This window comes from Amphiprion ocellaris, chromosome 20 (genome assembly GCF_022539595.1).
Source record: "Amphiprion ocellaris isolate individual 3 ecotype Okinawa chromosome 20, ASM2253959v1, whole genome shotgun sequence".
Classification (NCBI taxonomy): domain Eukaryota; kingdom Metazoa; phylum Chordata; class Actinopteri; family Pomacentridae; genus Amphiprion; species Amphiprion ocellaris.
The window spans coordinates 4,087,945-4,110,547 of record NC_072785.1 but is presented as its reverse complement, the minus strand read 5'-3'; the positions used below and the strand labels follow the sequence as shown (position 1 = coordinate 4,110,547).

The following is a 22,603-nucleotide window of genomic DNA, read 5'->3' as shown; positions in this document are numbered from 1 at the left end:
CAGCTGTTTCCAGCTAGAACAGTCATTTACCACATTAACAATGTCTACACTGGATTTATCATTCATTTAATGTTATCTTCATTGAAAAAAGCTGCTTTTCTTTCAAATATAAGGACATTTCTAAGTGACCTCAAACTTTTGAACGGTGGTGTATGGAGTAGTGAGAGTGCCAAATTACAAAAATAAATCTGTAAAAGTGGAAATATAAAGATAAATAAATAAAATAAAAAATAAATAATGTTTCAATATAAATAATAAAGCAACCTTAATCAAAAATGAATCCATAAAAGAAAAGGCTAAAAAAGTAGAAAAAATAAGAAATGTGCTTAGAAATAAAATATAAAAATAAATATTAAATGTCACTTTAAAAGCAAAGGAAAAGCACATTTCTTATTTTTTATCATTTCATTTATTTGTGTTTGTATTTCTTCTTTTATTAGCCTTTTCTTTAATTGATTCATTTTTTGATTAATATTGCTTTATATTGCGACAATATATTTTATTTTATTTATTCATGTTTATATTTCCACTTTTATTTGCTTATTCTTGTATTGTATTTTTAAAACACAGTCATCTCTTCAGTATTCTTTCATGTACTTGTTTTTGCTCCTAGATTTGAATAGTTCTTGTTTTGTATTCAACAAAATATCTGTAATCTGATCCTTTAAAATTTGAATCAAATATACACCCAGTTGCAGGTTTATCAGGTCTATTTCATTAAGAGTGTGTCACAATAGTCCTTTAATAAATCCTGCCTGCATAAATGTTCAAACGTTGAGGTCTTGGTGAAACTTTTTTAAAGACGTAATGATTCAACTGTATGATCACGTTGGAAGATGTAGATTGTGGTGCTGCTGAACTGTATTGTTTAATTTGCCTTTTTATCTAGTTAATTTGTCTACCATCACTGATTTAAACTGCAAAGAATCAAGTCTGGAAAACACCTGACCAGTACTTTAAGTTATCATATTAATAAACTATCAACTATCAAGTGGATCATTCTTACACAAAGAAATCCAAATTCTGAATCCAAAATAAGGGACTTTGCAGTTCTCATTTTTTATTCCAGAATGTATTTTCCACTTTTAAGTTAACTAAATAAGTTTGTGCCACTAATAAACTGTGTTCTTATATTTGGTTTTACTTTAATATTTAAATAATTTGCAGCTTTCTTAAAGATATTCAATAAGTGGATGCAGAATGTTTATTAACTTCTAAATTCAAGGTAATGTAAAACTGAGAAACTGGAGAAAACTATAAAAAAATAGGCGCAGTAGTCTCTTTTAATGGCAGTTGTAATTGAATGGAAATGAAATTCCATCCATTTTTCTTGCTCAGCTTCTGGCTACATGTCTGTTGACGAGCATACCTTTGACGTTTTTCTTTCTGTTTTGTTTTGTTAGCAAAGCCAGAGACAAAAGGTACACCTGCGTCTTTCCTCATCTCACTGTTTGTCTTTCTGTCTGCTTCTTGTCTGTCCTTTTTTTCAGAGTTTGGAGGAAAAGAAGGGAGTGTTTGATCGTATCAGCAACTTCTTCAGGTCCGGCAGAAAGAAGAGCAGTAGCAGTAGGCAGCCTTCAGACTCCTCTGCAAGTTCCCCAGCATCCCCTTCATCTCCACGTTCATCCCAGTCTCAGGAGGAGGATGGGCTAAAGACTCCGACTCCTTCTCGAAAAGACGGCGAGCTGACAGGGCCTCATGGTGCAGTTCCAGGGTCCAGACTGAGAGCAGAGCATGGGGACAGCCTCAGCCAGAGCTCCAGTCCCAGCGCCTCCAGCATGGCCTCTGTGGTGACTAAAGAAGCAGAGCTGCCGTTTGCAGACAGCGACAGCAGCGGCAGAAGCAGCGTGAGGGAGGTGCACGTATGCAGGATCAGCACAGGCAGCAGCGACAGGAATTCTGGGAACGTGGCTGCCGCTGCTCTCCATCTTCCTTCTACCACTGAACCGGCTGCTGATTCACACTCAGAGCTCGGCTTCACGGAATCCGTGGTGGAGGAAGTCAGCAAAAGGCTGCAGTTTCATTTGGAAGAAAGCATTGGGAAGAAAACTGAGCGTTCCGGTGAGGATGATATGGTCACCCCGACCACCCTGTCATCCCTTCAAATCCCTGTTTCCAAAACAGCCGAGGCACCCAAATCTCCTAACTTAACCTCTATTAGCTTAGCATCCAAAACAACAGTGGTGAAAATTGGTGGGAATGGGCACAGCACTGCACTAACAGGGATAACTTTAGGCTCTCACTCATCCACCTCACACATCATCACAACTCAACAGCTGGAAAAGTCTCTAGATACAGAGAGGGAAAGCACAAGAGCCAGAACTAGTGCTCAGATATCCACTGTCTCTGGGGAAACTACAGTTACTGTAAGGAGCCCCTCACCTGAGAGAGAGCCAGCACCCAGAGGTGATTCTCCCATCCAGCTCCACAAAGCCATATGGGTGGAAACACACCTGGGAGAGGAGGAGGAGGGGGAGAGGGAGGGCGAGAAAGAAAAGGATATAATGAACCAAGGGGAGGAGGGCTTGAGAGCGGACTCCCCTCCCGTTCTGGCTATACCTGTCACAGTGATTCCTGAGGACGACTCAGAAAGTCCGACCGCTGCAGATGGTCCTGCTGCCCCCTCACACATTTTACCAACCGGTGGCATCTCGCCAGAAGCAGCCACCTCCTTGGCATCGACTACAAGGGAGTTCCAAATAACCTCACCACAGTCAGCGGAGCCTGACACTGGCACAGACTCAAAGCAAAGTTCACTTGAGGAGAAACACAGACCGAGAGAAATCCGTGTTACGCGCAAGACTGTGAATCTGCCTTCCAAGCACAAGGTTTTTGCCCAGAAGGTGTATATTAGCCCGGAGCCAAGTGTGGAAGAAGACGACCTAGTAGGAGAGGAGTGCTGCGGAGATTCCACTTCAAAGATCCAAAACACAACAGATGCAACACCGTGAGTTCCTGTCTATTTTCATTTCCTGTGGTTACTGTTTAATGGTCTCTTTGATCCTGTGAGAACCAGAAAGCAGGAGAGCTAAAGAGGGCTAAGCATGCCCTGCAACCCGAGCCCTGAGTTCCCATGTTCCATTGTACCAGAGGAGAACAATGAGCAAACCTGCAGCGAGGCACTGAAATATTCATACACAGTACATCCAGTCATTCAAAAAAAGTGACGTTTTTCTATAAAGGTCTGTAGATTAGACTTAAAAATCCTCATATGTAGTTGTTACTTACTAAACAAAGGATGCAGCAATAAAGAAGGCAGGATCATTTATTTTGTGGTCAGGGTTCAGCTGAAATCAAAGTCACCTTTTCTATATTTGCCTTTGGTGTATAATCACTGCCTGAATAAGTTAGTCATTACAGAACTAGACGGGCAACAAGCAGCAGCCACCTTTAGTTTGACTTCAGGGTTACCTGGATACCTTTAGACACATGGTTATAGACTGTATTTAGAGGCCCTGCTCTTCCAGGAATGCAAGATAGGATTTACGAGTTAATACCTTGTAAATTCTTACGTTACTAAACACTTGAGAATGAAGGTGAACCTGCCTGAAAATGCACTGGGAATGATTTATAGTTTCAGCACTACAGGAAGGGCATTCTTGTTTGACCACACAGTATTTTAAAAGTCATTTTTCCCTCAGCCTCAAGCTGAAAGTTTAACTGAGTACTAACCCTGCTAAAATCTTCACAGTTTGTTAGTAGGTTTACTTAAATGACTCGTTGAAAATTGTGGAAAATACTCTTAGTGATTGCTCGTTTAAATTATAGATGAGCTGATTCAACACCAGCATAAAAATCTACCTTGATAACACATTATATGTTCATTTGTGGAACGCATACCAGAGATGTAAAAAGAAAAGTGGAACAAGGTCATCAGTTTTGCCAAGAAATAGTGCAGCACGTCACACCCTGCAAAGCAACAAAACAAATATGTGTACATGTGTATTGGTTTGCATGTTTCCCTTGTTTCCGGTCTTTATGCTAACCTAAGCTAACTGTGGAGCAGTTAAGAGGTCATGTCACAACAATCAAACATAGTAACAAATAAGCAAGAAGTACAATAACACAATTTTCTACATCACCAAAGTTGATAGTTCAAGTTGCTATGTGTGTATTTTTGATCCAGCAGATTTAGTTATTTTCCTATACGACCTATAGTATATCTATAAAAGAACCAAAATGCATGATTGTTTTCATGTGACAAAGATGCATGAGTTTCAGTGATTCCAGCATCAAAAGTTAAGAGTTGTAGGAGTCATTGGAAACGCAAGACTGATATGATATACATGATCTTTATAAGTGTATGTAAACTTTAGTTCACAACTGCAGGGGCGTCCTCGACCTACGGTGTTTCGTCATTACATCGGAACTTGTTACGTGGAACTAGTTGGCAAGCGGAGCAGATGAATACGTCGTCACACAGAGTTAGAAGACGGCTTTGTTTACATTTGCCGGTTGTACGCCACCTTGGACTGTGCTACGTTTGATAAGTTTTTGCCCTTCTTTATGGCTCCCAAGCGTAAAGTCAGACTCTTCTGATGGCAGTGCTAAAAAGGAAAGTCATCTCCATGGAAGTGAAATTAGATATGATAAAATGCTCGGAACAGGGCGAACCATCAACAAACATGGGTCAAGTTGTAAAAACAGTGCAACATATTCTGTTATCTTCTTGTAAAATGACTCATATGTGCATGAAAGTCATTGGTATTCATGAGTTTTCCAAATAACTGATCGATAACATGACGCACGGAACGGCTTTGTTTACATTTTCGCCGGAGTTCTGACTTAAGGCGAAAAACGACTTCTGTCGATCCGTAGGAACGGAACTGACCTAAGCCGAGGACCCTCTGTATGCATATTTGCCATGCAGATAAGACAATGGTATCTCTCCTCAAACATTCAGGAAAAGAATGTAGATTAAGTTGTATGCAGATACATTATCATTCCAAACAGGATGTATTATACCTCATGTGAAAACATATGTGGCTATAAAGGTTGCTATAAAAGTCTGTTCTCTGTTTCCCTTCTGACAGACTGGCCAGCCTCCAAAACAAAAACAATGCAGAATTCAAGGATGCCAACCTTGAACTGTCCACAACAACAGATGAGACTACGCACCCTGGCACAAATACTCCTGAACCCGTAGTGAAAGAAAAAACTGACTCTGAGGCCTCTGACTTTGATGAGACCTCTTCAGCTTCAGACATGTACAAAACAAAGTCACAAGTTGTGGAATCTGGAGTTAGGGGCCAAGGAACCAGCAAGACTACCCTCTCTAAACGAGGGGTTAAAGGAGCTGCAGAAAGTCAGCATACCGCTGCAAGTGGAACAAAGACCCCATCCTATGCAGCTGGAGGGAAGGCCAAGAATGTCATCACAAAAGCAAAGGGCACCACAGAGGGAACAAAAGTGGAAATTTCCAGTGATAGTCCATCACAAAGGGAACATAGCAGTGAGAAAGCAGTTTCTATGTTACCAACATTAAAAGACCAAAGCACCAGCAGTCCTGTAAGTCTAACAGGCTCAAAGTCTAAAATCCCCAAAAGGTCAACATCAGATGCAGAAGTGAAATCACCAGTAACTCCAGATAAAACATCACTTCCTGATGCCTCGGGGTCGACATTCACTTCCAAACTGCAAAAACAACCCAGAGCCAAAGAATCTTTGAAATCTCTAACCACCACAACCAAAGCTATCAGGAAACCAAGCTTTGAGGAAGCTAAAGGAGGAAAATCTGTGTCTGGAAACATTTCTTCCACAAAAACTATCAACAAGATGGAAACAAAGCTTAATCAGGATAAGTCAGATAAGGACTCTCAGTCTGTAGAGTCTGTAAGCCTAGTAAATGGTGTGGAGAATGAGAATGAGGAAAGACATGTTAAAACAGCACACAGGGAAAGTTTCAACATCAAAAAACAGCAACAGAACCACCTGGAGAATAACGCTCCCTTGGCATCAAAGAGCTCCTTGCCCATTTCATCTCCAGCAAGAAAGAAGAACAATGATTTAACTCAAACAAGTGGCACCACCTTTAGAAAAGCTTCATCTGGTCACACAGACTCAGACAGACCCAAAACAGTCCAGAAGCAGAGTCCAGAGCAGCAAGAAGTAACTCCTGATGAGAGATCTGGTAGTGAGACACCACCTCCGCTCCCTGAAAGCCCCAAGAATGGTAAGAAAAGAATCTGTCATTTCTATTACTGTTTTCACTTTAACACAGTGATGATCATTGTCAGTGCTGTAGACTCAGTTCAATTTGAGGTTTAAAATGTTTATGAGTTTGTGAAATAGTTTGAAATATGTTTGTTACTTAAAGGTTAGGGTTCAAATACTGTCAGCTGTGAGTTTCCAGTTTGACTCCCGGACAGGCAGAGCTTTACTGCATGTCAAGTCCTCTGCTCTACTAACACATTTACCGTCTCTCTACGGGGTCTATCCAAAATATAGGCAAAATGCTAAAAACGAAAACTTCCAAACCATTGATATCACTCCCATGTATGATAAACATGTAGCTGCAGCTAGTAGATGCTCAGTTTCAACCAAAGACTGTAAACAGCTGGAAACTGCTAATCTGACTCTGTCATACATAACAGAATCTAGCGCACTAAATCTCACCAATTCTAATATTACCATTATAGCTTACTTGCTAAATCTGTCCAAAAAGTGGGCCTGGCTGAGATATATTCTCCCTATAAAATCAAAATGTTTACTTTTGATGTCACAAGGCTTTAGGTACAGATTTAATTAGATAAGCTATATTAATTAATGAGTTGAGTAAGTAGGTGTTTTTTATTACCTTTTGGTAGTTTTTCAGCCTTTCATCCAGTTCTGCTGTGTTAAAGTTGTGTGTGTGTGTGTGTGCGCGCGTGTGTGTGTGCGTGTGTGTGCGTGTGTGTGTGTGTGTGTGTGTGTGTGTGTGTGTGTGTGTGTGTGTGTGTGTGTGTGTGTGTGTGTGTGTGTGTGTGTGTGTGTGTGTGTGTGTGTGTGTGTTTCCAGCAGGATCTCTGCCATCAGTGAAAGGATCCAGACACCCTCCTAAAAGAAGCACGAGCCGTGATGACAGTGACAGTCCGACCTCTTGTGTCTCTCCACCTCCTGCCAAGCAAGAGAAAACTGTCTCATCAAGGCTTTCCAAACAGAATGATCCTGTCAAACAGCACCTCAAAAGTCCTGTAAAGCATTCATCTGACACCTCAGGATCTGTGAGCAAACTTCCTACAAGAGGTCAGAGAAGCTTCAACAGAGTAAAACCCAGAGAACCTCGAAACTCCAGAGATGAAAATTCTGAGGACTTAAGTCAAAACACATCGACAGAGTTGACTGTCAAAGCACCTGAGAAAGTGGAAGCTGATCAGGTGAAAGACAGTGACAGCTTTAAATTCAAGTCTGTGTCTGTAGAGGAAGAAGAGCACATTATAAAACTGAGAGATAAACAGACCAGTACTGGAAAAATCAAACTGAAAGAAATAGAGACAAAGCAATTAGTGGAGGTCATCACAAATTCTACAACTGAAGAGATTTCAATAATCCAGCCTTCACTGAAGACTGATGCAATTATTACAGAAAACACTCAGGTAAACATTGCAACAGGTACAGACCCAGGAGTTGGAGTATCGCCCAGCAGTGAGGTTGACAAAGCAATTCCATCTCAGTCACAAGTTACTGATATAAATAAAGCTGAGACTGATGGAATACAGCATGACGTCAAAAAAACTAAAGTTGAGATTCTACCTGAAAATGTGTCTCATGTTCAAAGTGACAAAACCGTACAAGGACAGAAAACACTGATATCAGCAAAAACTTCCCCAGAAGGAAAAGACAAAGAGATTTTAGAGATGACCAAACCCACAAGTAACACGAAACTGGATTTAATCCAGGAGAAAGAGACAAATTCTGCAGCACTGGCTCAGGACACAATACCTGCTCATGAGGCTGTAACTGATATGTCAGCCAAACCTGTTGTGGGTGACGACGTTCACTGTGACACAATGACCCACTCTGAGCAGGAGGGTGCTCTGCCTGCAAGTATTTCCCTTACAGAAAGAACTACAGTCACCTCTCAGGAAAAAGATGAAGAGATTACCAGAAACAGTCTTCCTGCTAAATTGGCCTCAAAAGACCAAGATCCTGAAGTGAAAGATTTACACTCAGACACTCTCACTGTGGCCTCAGTGAATGCTATCCAGGTCAACACAGAGCAGCAGAAGGAGTTACTGAAAGATCAAACCACAAAAGAAAAAGACAGATTGTCCCCCACATTAAGCACAGATTTGGTAAAATACTTGGACGTAGAGCAGAAAAGTAAAGACGAGGTTGGCAGGAAACCAGAAGAGGCTTTGGACATTCAAACAGAGACTGTGACTGTTTGTGAATTGCCCAAGAATGTTGAACATCAGTCAGACAAAGAGGCTCTTTTACTGGATCGACAATCTGAAAGAGAGGAGAAAGATTCAAAACCAAATGAAAAGCTTGGTGATGCAGCAATGGAAACCAGTGACTCACAAAACAGTTGCAAAGTGGAGCTCAAGGGCAAAACCATCGAGGGTGAAGCAGAGAAAAACATTACAAATTCAGAGAAGCCATGTCAGCTATCACCACAGGAGAAACATTTACAGCCTGATACCAAGGAAGAACCACAGAGAGTAGTTACAAATGCCCTGGAAAAGTCAAGTGCAAAGGCAGAGCAAGCAAGCAGTGCACTTCCAGAAACTACACCCAGGGTGGTTGATAAAAATCAGCAAGACGTGATCCTTTTGAAAGAAAATGCAGAGAGTGGTCTTAAGAAAAAACAGGGAGCAGAGCAGCAGATGAAGGCATCAATAGTGACAGAAAAACAGGAATCTAAACCACTTCTAACCAAACAGGAAGAGGTCAGGGATGGCAACACACATGTGGATAACAAACATGCTGATGATGTAAAGGAAAAACAAACTCCAGAAATAACAACCTTAAACACAAAAATGTTGGATGTCAAAGGTGATAAAGAAAAGAAGAGTTTAATGAATGAGGTTTCAAATGAGGCTGTTGAATCTGAAGTCAGCAACCAAGAAAACAAGAAGGCCTTAACTGCTAGACCCAAGGAGCCTGAGACACAGAAGGGACCAGAGAAGAGAACAGGAAGCCATATTTCACAAACGGATACAATTAAAGAGCTAAAAGCTGTAAGCACTGAAGTTTTGAGTGGTGAAGGTAAAAAAGAAGACACTGAAACAGAGGATTTATCACTTAAGAGCTTACGGACTGAGACTGAAACTGTGACCACTAATACTGAAGATGACATCCACAAAGACCAGAAGACCAGAAGTGGTGAAGACCAAGATGAGGACATAACAAAACCAGACAAACACCCAAATGATAAATTAAAAGAGGAACAACAAACAATAAGAAGTAAAGATCAGGAGAAGACCACAGAGAAACCAAAAATGGCTCCAGTTCTAGAGCAGACTTCTGGAAGTACTGCTACTGAAAGTAGCAACAAAAAAGCTGAATTTAGTAATTCATCGGAAGACAGTTTGGTGAATGAGACACAAACTGCAAATGACAAAACTGTAGTAAGCAACCAACAGGTCCAGGTGTCACAAACCATCACCAACCAAGATGGAAGCATTACAAAACCAGAGAAAAGCAAATCAGCAGAATCCAAATGTCCAAAGTCTGACCTTAATCAAGAGTCAGAGACAGTACGAATGGAAGGTTCAGAGGAGTCGACAGCAAGCCAAACTCAAGAACTTAAAGTCAAAAGTTCCAGAACTCAGAGTGCCGAGGAAGCTAAAGAGAAAACTGAAATCAAAGGTACATCAATGCAGACCTTGGTGAATGAGAAAACTCAATCTGAAATTAGCACCCAAAATGATCAGAAGACCTCAGTTGTCAAAGAAGAACTGGTGGTGATTAAAGAACCCAGAAAAACTACTGATCAGTCCACAGATAGCAAAGATCCTGATGCTAACCAGAAGACCTCAACTGTCAAAGAAGAACTGGTGGTAATTAAGGAACCAGGAAAAAGCAATGATCAGTCCACAGATAGCAAAGATCCTGATGCTGAGAAGAAGACGTCAATTGTCAAAGAAGAACTGGTGGCAAATAAGGAACCAGGAAAAAGCACTGATCAGTCCACAGATAGCAAAGATCCTGATCCTGTCCACCAGAAGACCTCAATTCTCAAAGAAGAACTGGTGGTGATTAAGGAACCAGGAAAAACCTCTGATCAGTCCACAGATAGCAAAGATCCTGATCCTGTCCACCAGAAGACCTCCATTCTCAAAGAAGAACTGGTGGTGAACAAGGAACCAGGAAAAACCTCTGATCAGTCCACAGATAGCAAAGATACAGATGCTATCGAGAAGACCTCAATTCTCAAAGAAGAACTGGTGGTGAATAAGGAACAAGGAAAAACCTCTGATCGGTCCACAGATAGCAAAGATATAGATGCTATCCAGAAGACCTCTATTGTCAAAGAAGAACTGGTGGTGAATAAGGAACAAGGAAAAACCTCTGATCAGTCCACAGATAGCAAAGATACAGATGCTATCCAGAAGACCTCTATTGTCAAAGAAGAACTGGTGGTGAATAAGGAACCAGGAAAAAGCTCTGATCAGTCCACAGATAGCAAGGATCCTGATCCTGTCCACCAGAAGTCCTCAATTGTCAAAGAAGAACTGATGGTGAATAAGGAACCAGGAAAAACCACTGATCAGTCCAAAGATAGCAAAGATCCTGATGCTGACCACCAGAACACCTCAATTCTCAAAGAAGAACTGGTGGTGATTAAGGAACCAGGAAAAACCACTGATCAGCCCACAGATAGAAAAGATCCTGATGCTAACCAGAAGACGTCAATTGTCAAAGAAGAGCTGGTGGCCAATAAGGAACCAGGAAAAGGCACTGATCAGTCCACAGATAGCAAAGATACAGATGCTAACCAGAAGACCTCAGGTGTCAAAGAAGAACTGGTGGTAATTAAGGAACCAGGAAAAAGCAATGATCAGTCCACAGATAGCAAAGATCCTGATGCTGAGAAGAAGACGTCAATTGTCAAAGAAGAACTGGTGGCAAATAAGGAACCAGGAAAAAGCACTGATCAGTCCACAGATAGCAAAGATCTTGATCCTGTCCACCAGAAGACCTCAATTCTCAAAGAAGAACTGGTGGTGATTAAGGAACCAGGAAAAACCTCTGATCAGTCCACAGATAGCAAAGATCCTGATCCTGTCCACCAGAAGACCTCAATTCTCAAAGAAGAACTGGTGGTGAATAAGGAACCAGGAAAAACCTCTGATCAGTCCACAGATAGCAAAGATACAGATGCTATCCAGAAAACCTCTATTGTCAAAGAAGAACTGGTGGTGAATAAGGAACCAGGAAAAACCTCTGATCAGTCCACAGATAGCAAGGATCCTGATCCTGTCCACCAGAAGACCTCAATTGTCAAAGAAGAACTGATGGTGAATAAGGAACCAGGAAAAACCACTGATCAGTCCACAGATAGCAAAGATCCTGATGCTGACCACCAGAACACCTCAATTCTCAAAGAAGAACTGGTGGTGATTAAGGAACCAGGAAAAACCACTGATCAGCCCACAGATAGAAAAGATCCTGATGCTAACCAGAAGACGTCAATTGTCAAAGAAGAACTGGTGGCCAATAAGGAACCAGGAAAAGGCACTGATCAGTCCACAGATAGCAAAGATACAGATGCTAACCAGAAGACCTCAGGTGTCAAAGAAGAACTGGTTGCAAATAAGGAACCAGGAAAAAGCAATGATCAGTCCACAGATAGCAAAGATCCTGATGATAACCGGAAGACCTCAGGTATCAAAGAAGAACTGGTTGCAAATAAGGAACCAGGAAAAAACACTGATCAGTCCACAGATAGCAAAGATCCTGATGCTAACCAAGAACAAAAACCAAACACTGTAGCAACAGAGGTTCCAGAAAAGACAGACAAAGAGGTCAAAAATACAGAAATATTAAATGTTTCCACAGCTGAAAGAGCAGCTAGTAAGCCTGATGTGACACCGGATCAGAAAAACCTCATTAAAGAGGTTGTTGAGGTGGAAAATAAAATACAAAAGGAAGTGGATCAGCACCCAAAGGCCAAGCAAGAGTCAGAGCTCACTTTGGTAAAAGATGTGTCTAGCAGAAAAGGTAGTGCAGAGCAAAAACAAAAGCCCACTATTGTTTTAAATGAAATACCCATTAGTGCTGCTGCTCAGAATAATGATGAAGACAGCAAAGAAAAAGCAAAGACAGATGAGTCAGCAACAGTGACTTTTGCTACAGGCGATACTTTGAAACAGAGACTACAGACTTCAAGAGAAGGACAAAAGCCTCCAAAGCCAACACTTGATGACAGTTTCTCACTTTCTGCTTCCAAAAAATCATCAGCTCCACCTCAAAGTCTCCAGCTAAAGACAGAATCTCCATCTAGCTGGTTAGATGTAGAACATCGCCCTAAACGCAAGAAGGAACACAGAAGAAAACTGTGTCCGTCAGCAAGTGAGGATAAAACTTTAGCGCTTGATGACTTTGATGATTTTATCAGAAGCATTAAGGAGGGTGGAATTCCTTTCTCACGTCCTCCAAAAAGGCGCATTCGTAGAAAGTCCCCATCACCACCTTTTGCCATGCCAGCCATCAAGGAGGACCATTTTGAGAAAACATTTGATCCTGAGAAATTCCAGTTCGGCTTAGGGAATAATGACAAATGTTTCACGGATCTTTCACCGGCTATGGTGCTTAAACAAAAAGCAGCCAATCGAAAAGGTCGGACCCTAGAAAAACGATCACAAGACAACTTGACCACAAGAAGACACCAAATGACGACCGTTGACGAGGTAGAAGGAAAAAATGGAGTCAAAGAGGGGACAAATGCTGTAGCAGGAAAAGAAGAGGGACAAAACAATGGAGAAGAACCTGGGAAGATGACGTCAAGACTTGAAAGAATCTCCATCCTCTCCAGCTTGATGAATTCCCCTCATTCCCGCAGGAAGACCACAGAGGAAACTACCATCGCCTCAAATAGCAAACATTCATCTGACCAGCAACAGAACCTCCTGACACCTGGGAAACTGGGACTTACTAACTCACCTGTGCCTGACATTAAAGCTGATAACGGAGATGTGAAGGATATAAATCAAGGTTCATTTACAGGCGGTGGTATAGGTACAGTTAGTGAGTCAGCACTTAGCCCCTCCTCTGCTCCTCCTCCACCCTTGTTCTCAGAGATAAAGCTGCCTGATCACTTAGAGAAATACCTCAAGAAGAACAAAAGGGAGTCAGAGACCTCCCAGGTCTCCACACAGATGACTGAAACTGACCTGATTTCGAAGGAGCGTACAGCTATGGACCAGGCCTCGGTATCAGATGGACCTAATGTGGACAGCAGCCTGAAGGGGCCTGCAGGGCTGCCTTCAATCATCAACTACAGTCAGAAGACCTCTCGAAATGGACTTTCTACTAAAACAAAGGTAGGCAGCATATTTAAAATAAGAAGCTTCTCTAGGTCAGTTAGAATTCACTAATTACTAGTAGCTTGTATGGATGATTTTCCAAACATGAATGGGGTTTACACTCTTAAGCATACGTGCAGAACACTGGTATTTTCTAGTTTATTTCCATGGTGATGTGCCTTCCTTTCACATCCAGTTCTTTTGTTATTTGATGGTGTTGTCCAAGTCATGATTCATTTGCAAGTAGGGACAAGTGAAATAAATGTGTTCTCTGTCTGGAATCTAGTACAGGAAAACTTCACCAAGATCCACTCATCAAAAAGAACATCATGATAAGATATTTGCATCAACAGGGAAATAAAGCAGACTCATGCAACAAGATTTTTACATGAACACAATGCCCATTACACATTAGATCTCCAGCACAAAATAAATCCCCCTCAAAGACCGTTGGCCTGACATCATGAAAAGCAAAAAAAAAGACTCAGAATACATTGGATTGGTATTCAGGTAAAATGAGCTGAAGAAAAGACTTTTATCTTTTGTAGGAATAATAAAATATACAAAAAATAAATATAAATAGTATGCACTGAAGGATCCTAATGAGTTATTGTCAGTTTAGCAGTCACATAAATTCTACTTTGATCAAACCAACCCAACCACTGTAACAACATACAAGATTACACTGTATAATTAAAAGTTAAATACTTTCTTCTTTCTGTGATAACTTGACTCTGAAGAGGTTAACCGTTAAACTCAGTTAGCCCTAATGGCATCTGGTATATTTTTACAGCACAGGTTCATAATGGAAAGGTTTCTCATATTTTCTCACAGATACCTGCAGAAAGAGGGTTCCACAAAAGGCCTGGGAAGGTATGATGAAATATTTGTCACACTCATTTTTGATAACAGTTTGAGTAGAAGTAGCACATTGTTGCTTTTCACAGGTTAAAATAACATTTCTGTTTGTTGGTCCAGATCGTCATTCATGAACACGCTCAGTTTGGAGGGGAGGTGTTTCAGCTCCACCATGATGTAGAAGACGCCACCGCAATGAAGCTGTCTCCTGTCATCTCAGTCAGAGTCATCAGAGGATGGTACGGTCGCATCACTGCTCATAGATCTGCTGTATGTAGCTGTAACAGGAACACTGATGTCTACATGTACAATCCTCAGAGAGATGGGACTGTTTCTTTTCTGTCTTCTGTATTGTAATGCAGCGTAATTTAAAATCCATGTGATATGACTGCACTTTGCACTTTATTCTTCCAGTCTTTGTTTAATAGAAGTGCTTCAGGTCCAAATCCTCTACATCAGACTTCTGTAAATGTAATTTCTGTCCTTTAACTTAGAGTATCTCTAAAAGCATGTATCTACTGGAGCTCTCTATAGAAATAATGCAGCTGTGTCATTTTCCCTTCAGCTATCCAGCAACTTACTTTACTGGAGAAAGTTGTGCATTTTTGATAATATGGTGTAATTCTCTCTCCTCAGCTGGCTCCTCTATGAGAAACCTGGCTTCCAGGGTCGTATCATTGCCCTTGAGGAAGGTCCTACAGACCAGATAGTGAATATGTGGGCAGAGGAGGGAACTCCAGAGACTCTAGACCGGATGGGGCAGCCTGTTCCAACTGCACCTATGGTCATAGGTTCAGTTCGACTGGCAGTAAGGGTAAGTTAGTTTTTATTTATCTACAATGGTCTGGCTGCCATGCTGCTTCCACATTATTAATACTACTATTTGTACTGTGGTCTTGCTTACCTCCCCCATTAAACCCAACAGAAAAAATTGTAGCACCAAAATCTTGCATTGAGTGTTTGCTGATAGTTGTTGTCTTCTTTAATTATTCTTTCATCAATTAGACTTTTTTTGAGTGTAAATAAATATTCTGATTTTAAATTATAGTATTAAACCAATCACTCATTGTTAAGAATGAATTTAAAATTTAAAACTTCCTTTTCTCAATGGAATTTTCTGTTTTACAGGACTATAGCATGCCTCGAATTGACCTGTTTCAGGAGGTAAACGGTTTGGGGAGGGTGTCATCTTACTGTGATGTTGCTGTAGAGGTTAGCTCCTATGGGATCCCACAGACCACTGGCTCCATCAAGGTCCATTCAGGAGTGTAAGTTCAGCTGACACTCATAACAACAGTTCTTTAATGTCACTCGTTTAAAGGAACATGCATGTACACCATCGGTCAAAAGTTTGAGGTCACTTAGAAATGTCCCTGTTTTTGAAAAAAATAAGCTTTTTTTCAATGACGATAGCATTAAATGAATGATAAATCCAGTGTAGACATTGTTAATGTGGTAAATGACTATTGTAGCTGGAAACAGCTGATTTTTAATGGAATATCTCCATAGAGGTACAGAGGAACATTTCCAGCAACCATCACTCCTGTGTTCTAATGCTACATTGTGTTAGCTAATGCTGTTGAAAGGCTCATTGATGATTAGAAAACCCTTGTGTAGTTATGTTAGTGTGAGTTTTCATGGAAGACATGAAATTGTCTGGGTGACCTCAAACTTTTGACCAGTGGTGTATGTACACAGAGTTGTTGCATTGTGAAAATGTGTCAGTTTTATTGTTGGTGGATAGATTCCTACTAACTGAGCTTTCAGGGATGTGAAGTTTCTGGAGACCTCTTGAGGAAGGAGTCTATGTGAAGCATCTCTTTTCTGTCTGTGAAGGAATGTCAGCTGCAGGCCAGCGCTTGTGGTTGTCATAGTTTTAACTGCTGCAGATTATTGATGGTTAGAACTTAGATTTTTTTAACTGGCTTATCGCATAGAGTGAAGTTCTCTAATTATTCCCATCATGTGAGAGGTCAAGATGGATTCGCTTCTCCAGGATACCAGTGAAGATATGAAGATAATGTTGGTGTTTTACCTGGCTCACCTTTCTTTCCCCCTCTGGTTTTCACCCTTTCTGCATCTGTGACTGTGCAGCTGGCTGGTGTACACTGATCCAGGGTTTAATGGATTCGTAGGAGTGCTGGATGTGGGGGAGTATCCCTGCCCAGAGACCTGGGGTTTCCCTCAGCCTTTCGTTGGCTCTCTCAGACCCCTGCGAATGGTACAGCACATGAAGTATAGAGCATGATGTACAGTATGTTTGCACTATACTGCTGTTTTATCAGCTGCCTGTGTCTGATAACGTGTCTTTATTTCAGGGAGCAATAAGGGTGGAGCATCCTAATGAAGTCAAGGTTTGTTCTGCAGAGACAGATACACATTACAAGTTCCAACAGAGTCAGAACACATTCATTACAGTCACTTTAAAAAGCCTGTTGAGAGTCTTGTTTAGAGGATGGTTGAAAAAGAAAAGTATGTTGTGGCTATTGAGGGGATAACACAAAGCCGAGGCATGTTTGTCTAATATGATTCTTTATGCTGATGGTTTGGATCAAATTCACAGTGGGTTGGGAAATAATACAATTAGTCCATGCATGTGTAATGCTAAGAAGAAAGGAGGTATTATGTAGTGAAGGTTTCAGGTGTTACAGTACTCGATGTGATGGGATTTTTTAAAAAAAAATAGATGAATTCCTGTAAGCATTTTGGTTGAAGGTGAGAACTGATTTGCTGACAGAAATCAGTGATGCCCAACAAAAGTCAAATGATGGCTTCACATCATGTTTTAAACAATCCTGGAAACAATGCTAAGATCCTACAGTAGGATTTCTTATTAGAATTTACCTGAGTAATTTAAATACAATGATTAGCACTTCAATATTATATAAAATATACACGACCGTCCAAAAGTCTGGGGTCATCCAGGCAGTTCCATGTTCTCCATGAAAACTCCCACTTTTATCCATGTGTTAACATAACTGCACAAGGGTTTTCTAATCATCAATGAGCCTTTCAACACCATTAGCTAACACAATGTAGCATTAGAACACAGGAGTGATGGTTGCTGGAAATGTTCCTCTGTACCCCTATGGAGATATTCCATTAAAAATCAGCTGTTTCCAGCTAGAATAGTCATTTACCACATTAACAATGTCTACACTGGATTTATCATTCCTTTAATGGTGTCTGCATTGAAAAAAGCTGCTTTTCTTTCAAATATAAGGACATTTCTAAGGGACCCCAAACTCTGAACAGTAGTGTACATTTATCAGAATGTATGAAATAATAAGGGTAAAACCCTATCCGTTTATAAACCCAGCAGGCATACAACTCTCTTTTAACAGTAAGAGACCTCTAGCAGAAGCAGGCCGGGTATGGACCGCCTCGACTGGTTGGAGTGAGAGTAAAGAGGACAGACAAAACAAAAAGTGAATGTAATAGTGGATATAAATGCATGCAGGAAATGGAAAGAATCATTGAAACCATTAGCGTAAATAGCCAAGGCGAAGCATAAAGGATTAAAGAAGAGATGAACTATCAGAAGATCAAAGAAAAAACTCACATATCAGTCATATCCAAGCACTTTCCACCATGTGCCTCTGGAATGCTGACAGCTCTTAGTCTGCTGCCTGTGTAGCTTATCAATACTTACATGTCAGATAGCGTGTCAAGATATGTTGGAGTTTGCACAGTAATCTGAGGAATAGATGACATTCTACCTTTGGACAGGGATGGACTGAAATAATACATATAGGGGCAACAACTCATATACCTTTTATACACATTTTGAAATGCTGTGATCACATCTTTGCTCCTCCCTGTGTTCCTCACGTGCAGGCATTAGTGTTTGAGAAGCCCAACTTTGAAGGAGAGTGTATGGAGGTGGACAGTGATGTTTACAACCTGCAAGAACAGGAAGATAAAGAAGAAGCAGACAAAGCTGATGTGAACAAGAAGGGATTGTCTGCAGTGGGATCTATAAAGATACTTGGTGGTCTGTGAGTATTCGAGTGAATAAACTTATCATCATCATCACCAGAGACCAGCTGTTTGCTCAGGCAGCCAGCTATTAGGATACTTAACCCTCCTGTTGTCCTCATTTATGGGCACCAAAAAATATTGTTTCCTTTTCTGAAAAAAATCCAAAAATTCAGCAAAAAAATGCCACAAATTTCTGAAAATTTGCAAAACCTTCAGGAAGAAAATTCAAATAATTCCTTAAAAGTTTCCCATAAAAGTTTTCTTTTTAGAAAATCCCCCAAATTTGGCAAGAAAATTCTTGGAAATATTTTCCCAAAAAATGAGTAAAAATCTTCCAAAAAAATCCTAAAAATATCTAAAGTGATTCCATATATATCAGTAAAACTTCTAATATTTTCTTTAAGAACATTCACATAAAAATCAACCAAAATCCAGCGATATTCGCTGGATTTTGGTTGATTTTTTTGTGAATGTTCTTAAGAAACATTTTTAAAATTTATTTTTTTCCCCAAAAAAACGTTCAAAGGTTTCCCAAAAATGTTGAAAATGTGGACATCAGAAGTTTCACTGTGAACATATTTTTTTTCGCCACATTTTCAAACTTTAAAACAGGTCAATTTTGACCCACAGGACGACACGAGGGTTAAACTCAAATTAGACAAAATAAAAGCTAAAATATTAAATCCATCACGTACATAGTTAATCAGATTCCAGGAGAGTTGTTTACGTAATGGTTGTGGTTTGAAGAAGGCGTACTATCTGTTTGTTTTGCCCCTTCCAGCTGGGTTGGCTATCAGGAGGCAGACTTTGAAGGGCAGCAGTACGTCCTGGAGGAGGGGGAGTATCCTCACTGCAGCGACTGGGGAGGATCTCAACATGGACTCCAGTCTCTCCGGCCTGTTGTCACAGTCAGTGTCACCTGAAACTAACCTGCTAGTGCCTTCTTTCATCCTGTTTCCACCTTTGACACTGAGCACCGTCTGCTGTGGTGTTTTCAGTGCTTCTCAGCTCAATGATCATTTAATCCTCTGAAGCCAAAGCAGTTTCTGGGCTCCTGTCACTTATTTATTCACTGTAGTCTCATTTTTCACTGCAATATAAAGTCCTGCACCTCTATGGAAGCAGAATGGCTAGAAGTAGAGAGAACTCCAAAGTTTTGATGCCATAGATTCTAAAAGAACTAAACAAAAGTTGAATTTCTTTGATTATTCATTCTAAAAATGTTCTTTTTAAAAATGGAATCAGTATATGCAACATTTTTCCAGGTCTCCACAGGTGTTACTATAACCAAAGCAGAATATATATACAGTTTACACTACTGTTCAAAAGTTTGGGGTCACTTAGAAATGTCCTTATTTTTGAAAGAAAAGCATTTTTTTCATTGAAGATAAGATTAAATGAATGATAAATCCAGTCTAGACATTGTTAATGTGGTAAATGACTATTCTAGCTGGAAACAGCTGATTTTTAATGGAATATCTCCATAGGGGTACAGAGGAACATTTCCAGCAGCCATCACTCCTGTGTTCTAATGCTACATTGTGTTAGCTAATGGTGTTGAAAGGCTCATTGATGACTTTAAAACCCTTGTGCAGTTATGTTAGTACATGGATAAAAGTGGGAGTTTTCATGGAAAACATGAATTTGTCTGGATGAACCCAGACTTTTGGATGGTAGTGTACAACATGTATGTACATATATATATGAGTTACCCAACTGAATCAACAATGACTTCTCAGTTGTGCTGAGGGGTACAGATTTTTTTTGTTTGTACAGATTAATTTTTGTTTGTTAAAAGTTTAAGTTTGGCTACTTTTTAAATGAGACATTAAGAATGAAAATGATTTTGATGAAGTCACAATTTTAAGCTTAGTTTGGTAAATTTTTCCTGACAAAAGTGAAGTGGATGTTGCAAGAATGTTAAAAGGCTGAAAACTCAGCTTTAAAAAATGTTTTTGCATTTTCTGTCTGATAAATGGTGTGTTTTAGCAGATTTTTGAACGTAATGTATGTTTCAAATTTTTGTGTTTTGAGTTCAGAGAGGCCCAATCTGGTTCTGTTAATATCACATGAACAGAAAACGACAGCTTCTTTCCTGCCTTTTCTTATTTTGTACTCATTTTGCTGTTTCATCATCTTCCTAAGGATTTCCTGTCACCCCACCTGAAACTGTTCAGTGAGCCGAACTTTAATGAGATGGGACTGAAGGTGGACCTGCTGTGCCCCGTCATCAGCATGGAGGACATCGGCCACGGCATCAAAACCCAGTCTGTCAGCGTCACCAGTGGAGTGTAAGTCCGACTGTTCCTCTTAACCCTCGTGTCGTCCTGCACGTCAAAATTGACCCATTTTAAAGTTTGAAAATGTGGAAAAAATATATATTTTCACAGTGAAACTTCTGATGTCCACATTTTCAACATTTTTGGGAAATGTTTGAACATTTTTGGGTGGAAAAAAAGAAATGTTAAAAATGTTTCTTAAGAACGTTAACAAAAAAAACCCAACCAAAATCCAGTGAAATTCGCTGGATTTTTATGTGAATGTTCTTAAAGAAAATATTAGAAGTTTTACTGATATATATGTAATCACTTTAGTTTTTTTTTTTAGGATTTTTTGAAGATTTTTACTCATTTTTTGAAAATATTTCCAAGAATTTTCTTGCCAAATTTGGGGGATTTTTTTTAAAAAAACAAAACTTTTAACAGAAACTTTTAAGGAATTATTGGAATTTTCTTCCGGAAGGTTTTGCCAATTTTCAAAAATTTGCGGAATTTTTTTGCTGAATTTTTGGATTTTTTTCAGAAAAGTAAACAATATTTTTTGGTGCTCGTAAATGAGGACAACAGGAGGGTTAAAGAAAAGCAAAACAAGTGATAACTATCAGTTGACATTCATGAGGAAGGAGGGAAAGATTTTTTCTCCGTGATGTGCACACCCTGATAGTTTTGGTTTTGGGCGTGTGCTTGTTACACCGTGACTAAGTGTTCTGTCACTCCTCAACACAAACACACACACCTACACTCACAGACACACACACAGACACACACATATAGCCCCAGAGGATGAATTAATGATGATTATTATGAATGAGCTGCTGAGACTGATCCATTTGCGTAATTGAGACGTCAGGTTCGTCTAAAGATGAAAAAAGCTTCCATCTTGAGGGCACGGATTTACACTGATGGTATTAATAATGAGTGAATCTCCTGTTACTAGTAGAGGCGTTGTGTACTTAACACGCCTCTTTTGACTGTTTCAGCAAATGGAAGTCTTGATCCAGCTGCAGCTCATACTATACAGTGTAAAATGAATTAAATTAAAATTCTGAGTCGGTCATTTATTGTGGACATTACCTAAAAAAACTGTTTATTATACAAAACTTTTAGCCAATTGCACATTTTACAAGTGACATTATGACCTGTATTTGCCTTTAACCCTCCTGTTGTCCTTTTAACGGGCACCTTGTCTGAAAAAAATTCAAAAATTCAACAAAAAATTCCCCAAATTTTTGGAAAATTTGCAGAACCTTCAGGAAGAAAATTCCAATAATTCCTTAAAATTTTCTCTTAAAAGTCTTAAAAAATCCCCCAAATTTGGTAAGAAAATTCTTGTAAATATTTTTTAAAAAAAGAATAAAAATCTTGAAAAAAAATCCTAAAAATATCTAAAGTGATTCCATATATATCGGTAAAATTTCTAATATTTTCTTAAGAACATTCACAAAAAAATCAACCAAAATCCAGCGAATTTCACTGGATTTTGGTTGATTTTTTTGTGAATGTTCTTAAGAACCATTTTTAACATTTCTTTTTTTTCCAGCAAAAAATGTTCAAAGATTTCCCAAAAATGTTGAAAATGTGGACGTCAGAAGTTTCACTGTGAAAACATGTTTTTTTCCACATTTTCAAACTTTAAAACACATCAATTTTGACCCACAGGACGACACGAGGGTTAAAGAAGGACGTTTCTGCTAAGACTGCCAGTGTGCTGTTGTGCATTTTAGGATGTTGTGTTTGTGGCGTTGCAGGTGGGTGGCGTTTGAAAAGCCAGGATTCAGTGGCGAGCTCTATGTCCTGGAGAAAGGCTTGTATGCACACCCAGAGGACTGGGGAGCACCGCACTTCAAAATCTCATCCATACAGCCCGTCTTCCACGTAAGAAATGATTAGAATCAGTTAAACAACATGCAGTAATTTAGAGAAACTGTATGTCCACTGTTCAAAGCTAGTGTTCCTAAGACCTCCTCCCTGTTTGTTCTGTAGGACATGCTGGTGGGAACGACTAAATTCAAGGTATCCTTTCTATATACCGTA

At 39.8% G+C, this 22,603-nt stretch overlaps 1 protein-coding gene across 4 annotated transcripts in view; it reads left to right on the top strand.

Moving 5' to 3' along the window:
- Window positions 1-22,603, top strand: part of crybg1a (crystallin beta-gamma domain containing 1a) — a 69,882-nt gene that overhangs the window by 35,439 nt on the left and 11,840 nt on the right. For 3 of the 4 annotated variants that reach the window (XM_023282904.3, XM_035954095.2, XM_035954096.2), the window contains 14 exons: window positions 1,491-2,947; window positions 5,034-6,172; window positions 6,997-13,469; window positions 14,286-14,324; window positions 14,430-14,548; window positions 14,946-15,123; window positions 15,438-15,577; window positions 16,404-16,530; window positions 16,628-16,663; window positions 18,147-18,307; window positions 19,072-19,198; window positions 20,436-20,581; window positions 22,318-22,444; window positions 22,553-22,582. In XM_023282904.3, the coding sequence (XP_023138672.2) occupies window positions 1,491-2,947; window positions 5,034-6,172; window positions 6,997-13,469; window positions 14,286-14,324; window positions 14,430-14,548; window positions 14,946-15,123; window positions 15,438-15,577; window positions 16,404-16,530; window positions 16,628-16,663; window positions 18,147-18,307; window positions 19,072-19,198; window positions 20,436-20,581; window positions 22,318-22,444; window positions 22,553-22,582 (10,299 nt within the window). The remainder of the gene's footprint in view (window positions 1-1,490; window positions 2,948-5,033; window positions 6,173-6,996; window positions 13,470-14,285; window positions 14,325-14,429; window positions 14,549-14,945; window positions 15,124-15,437; window positions 15,578-16,403; window positions 16,531-16,627; window positions 16,664-18,146; window positions 18,308-19,071; window positions 19,199-20,435; window positions 20,582-22,317; window positions 22,445-22,552; window positions 22,583-22,603) is intronic. The other variant, XM_035954093.2, reaches the window with a different exon arrangement.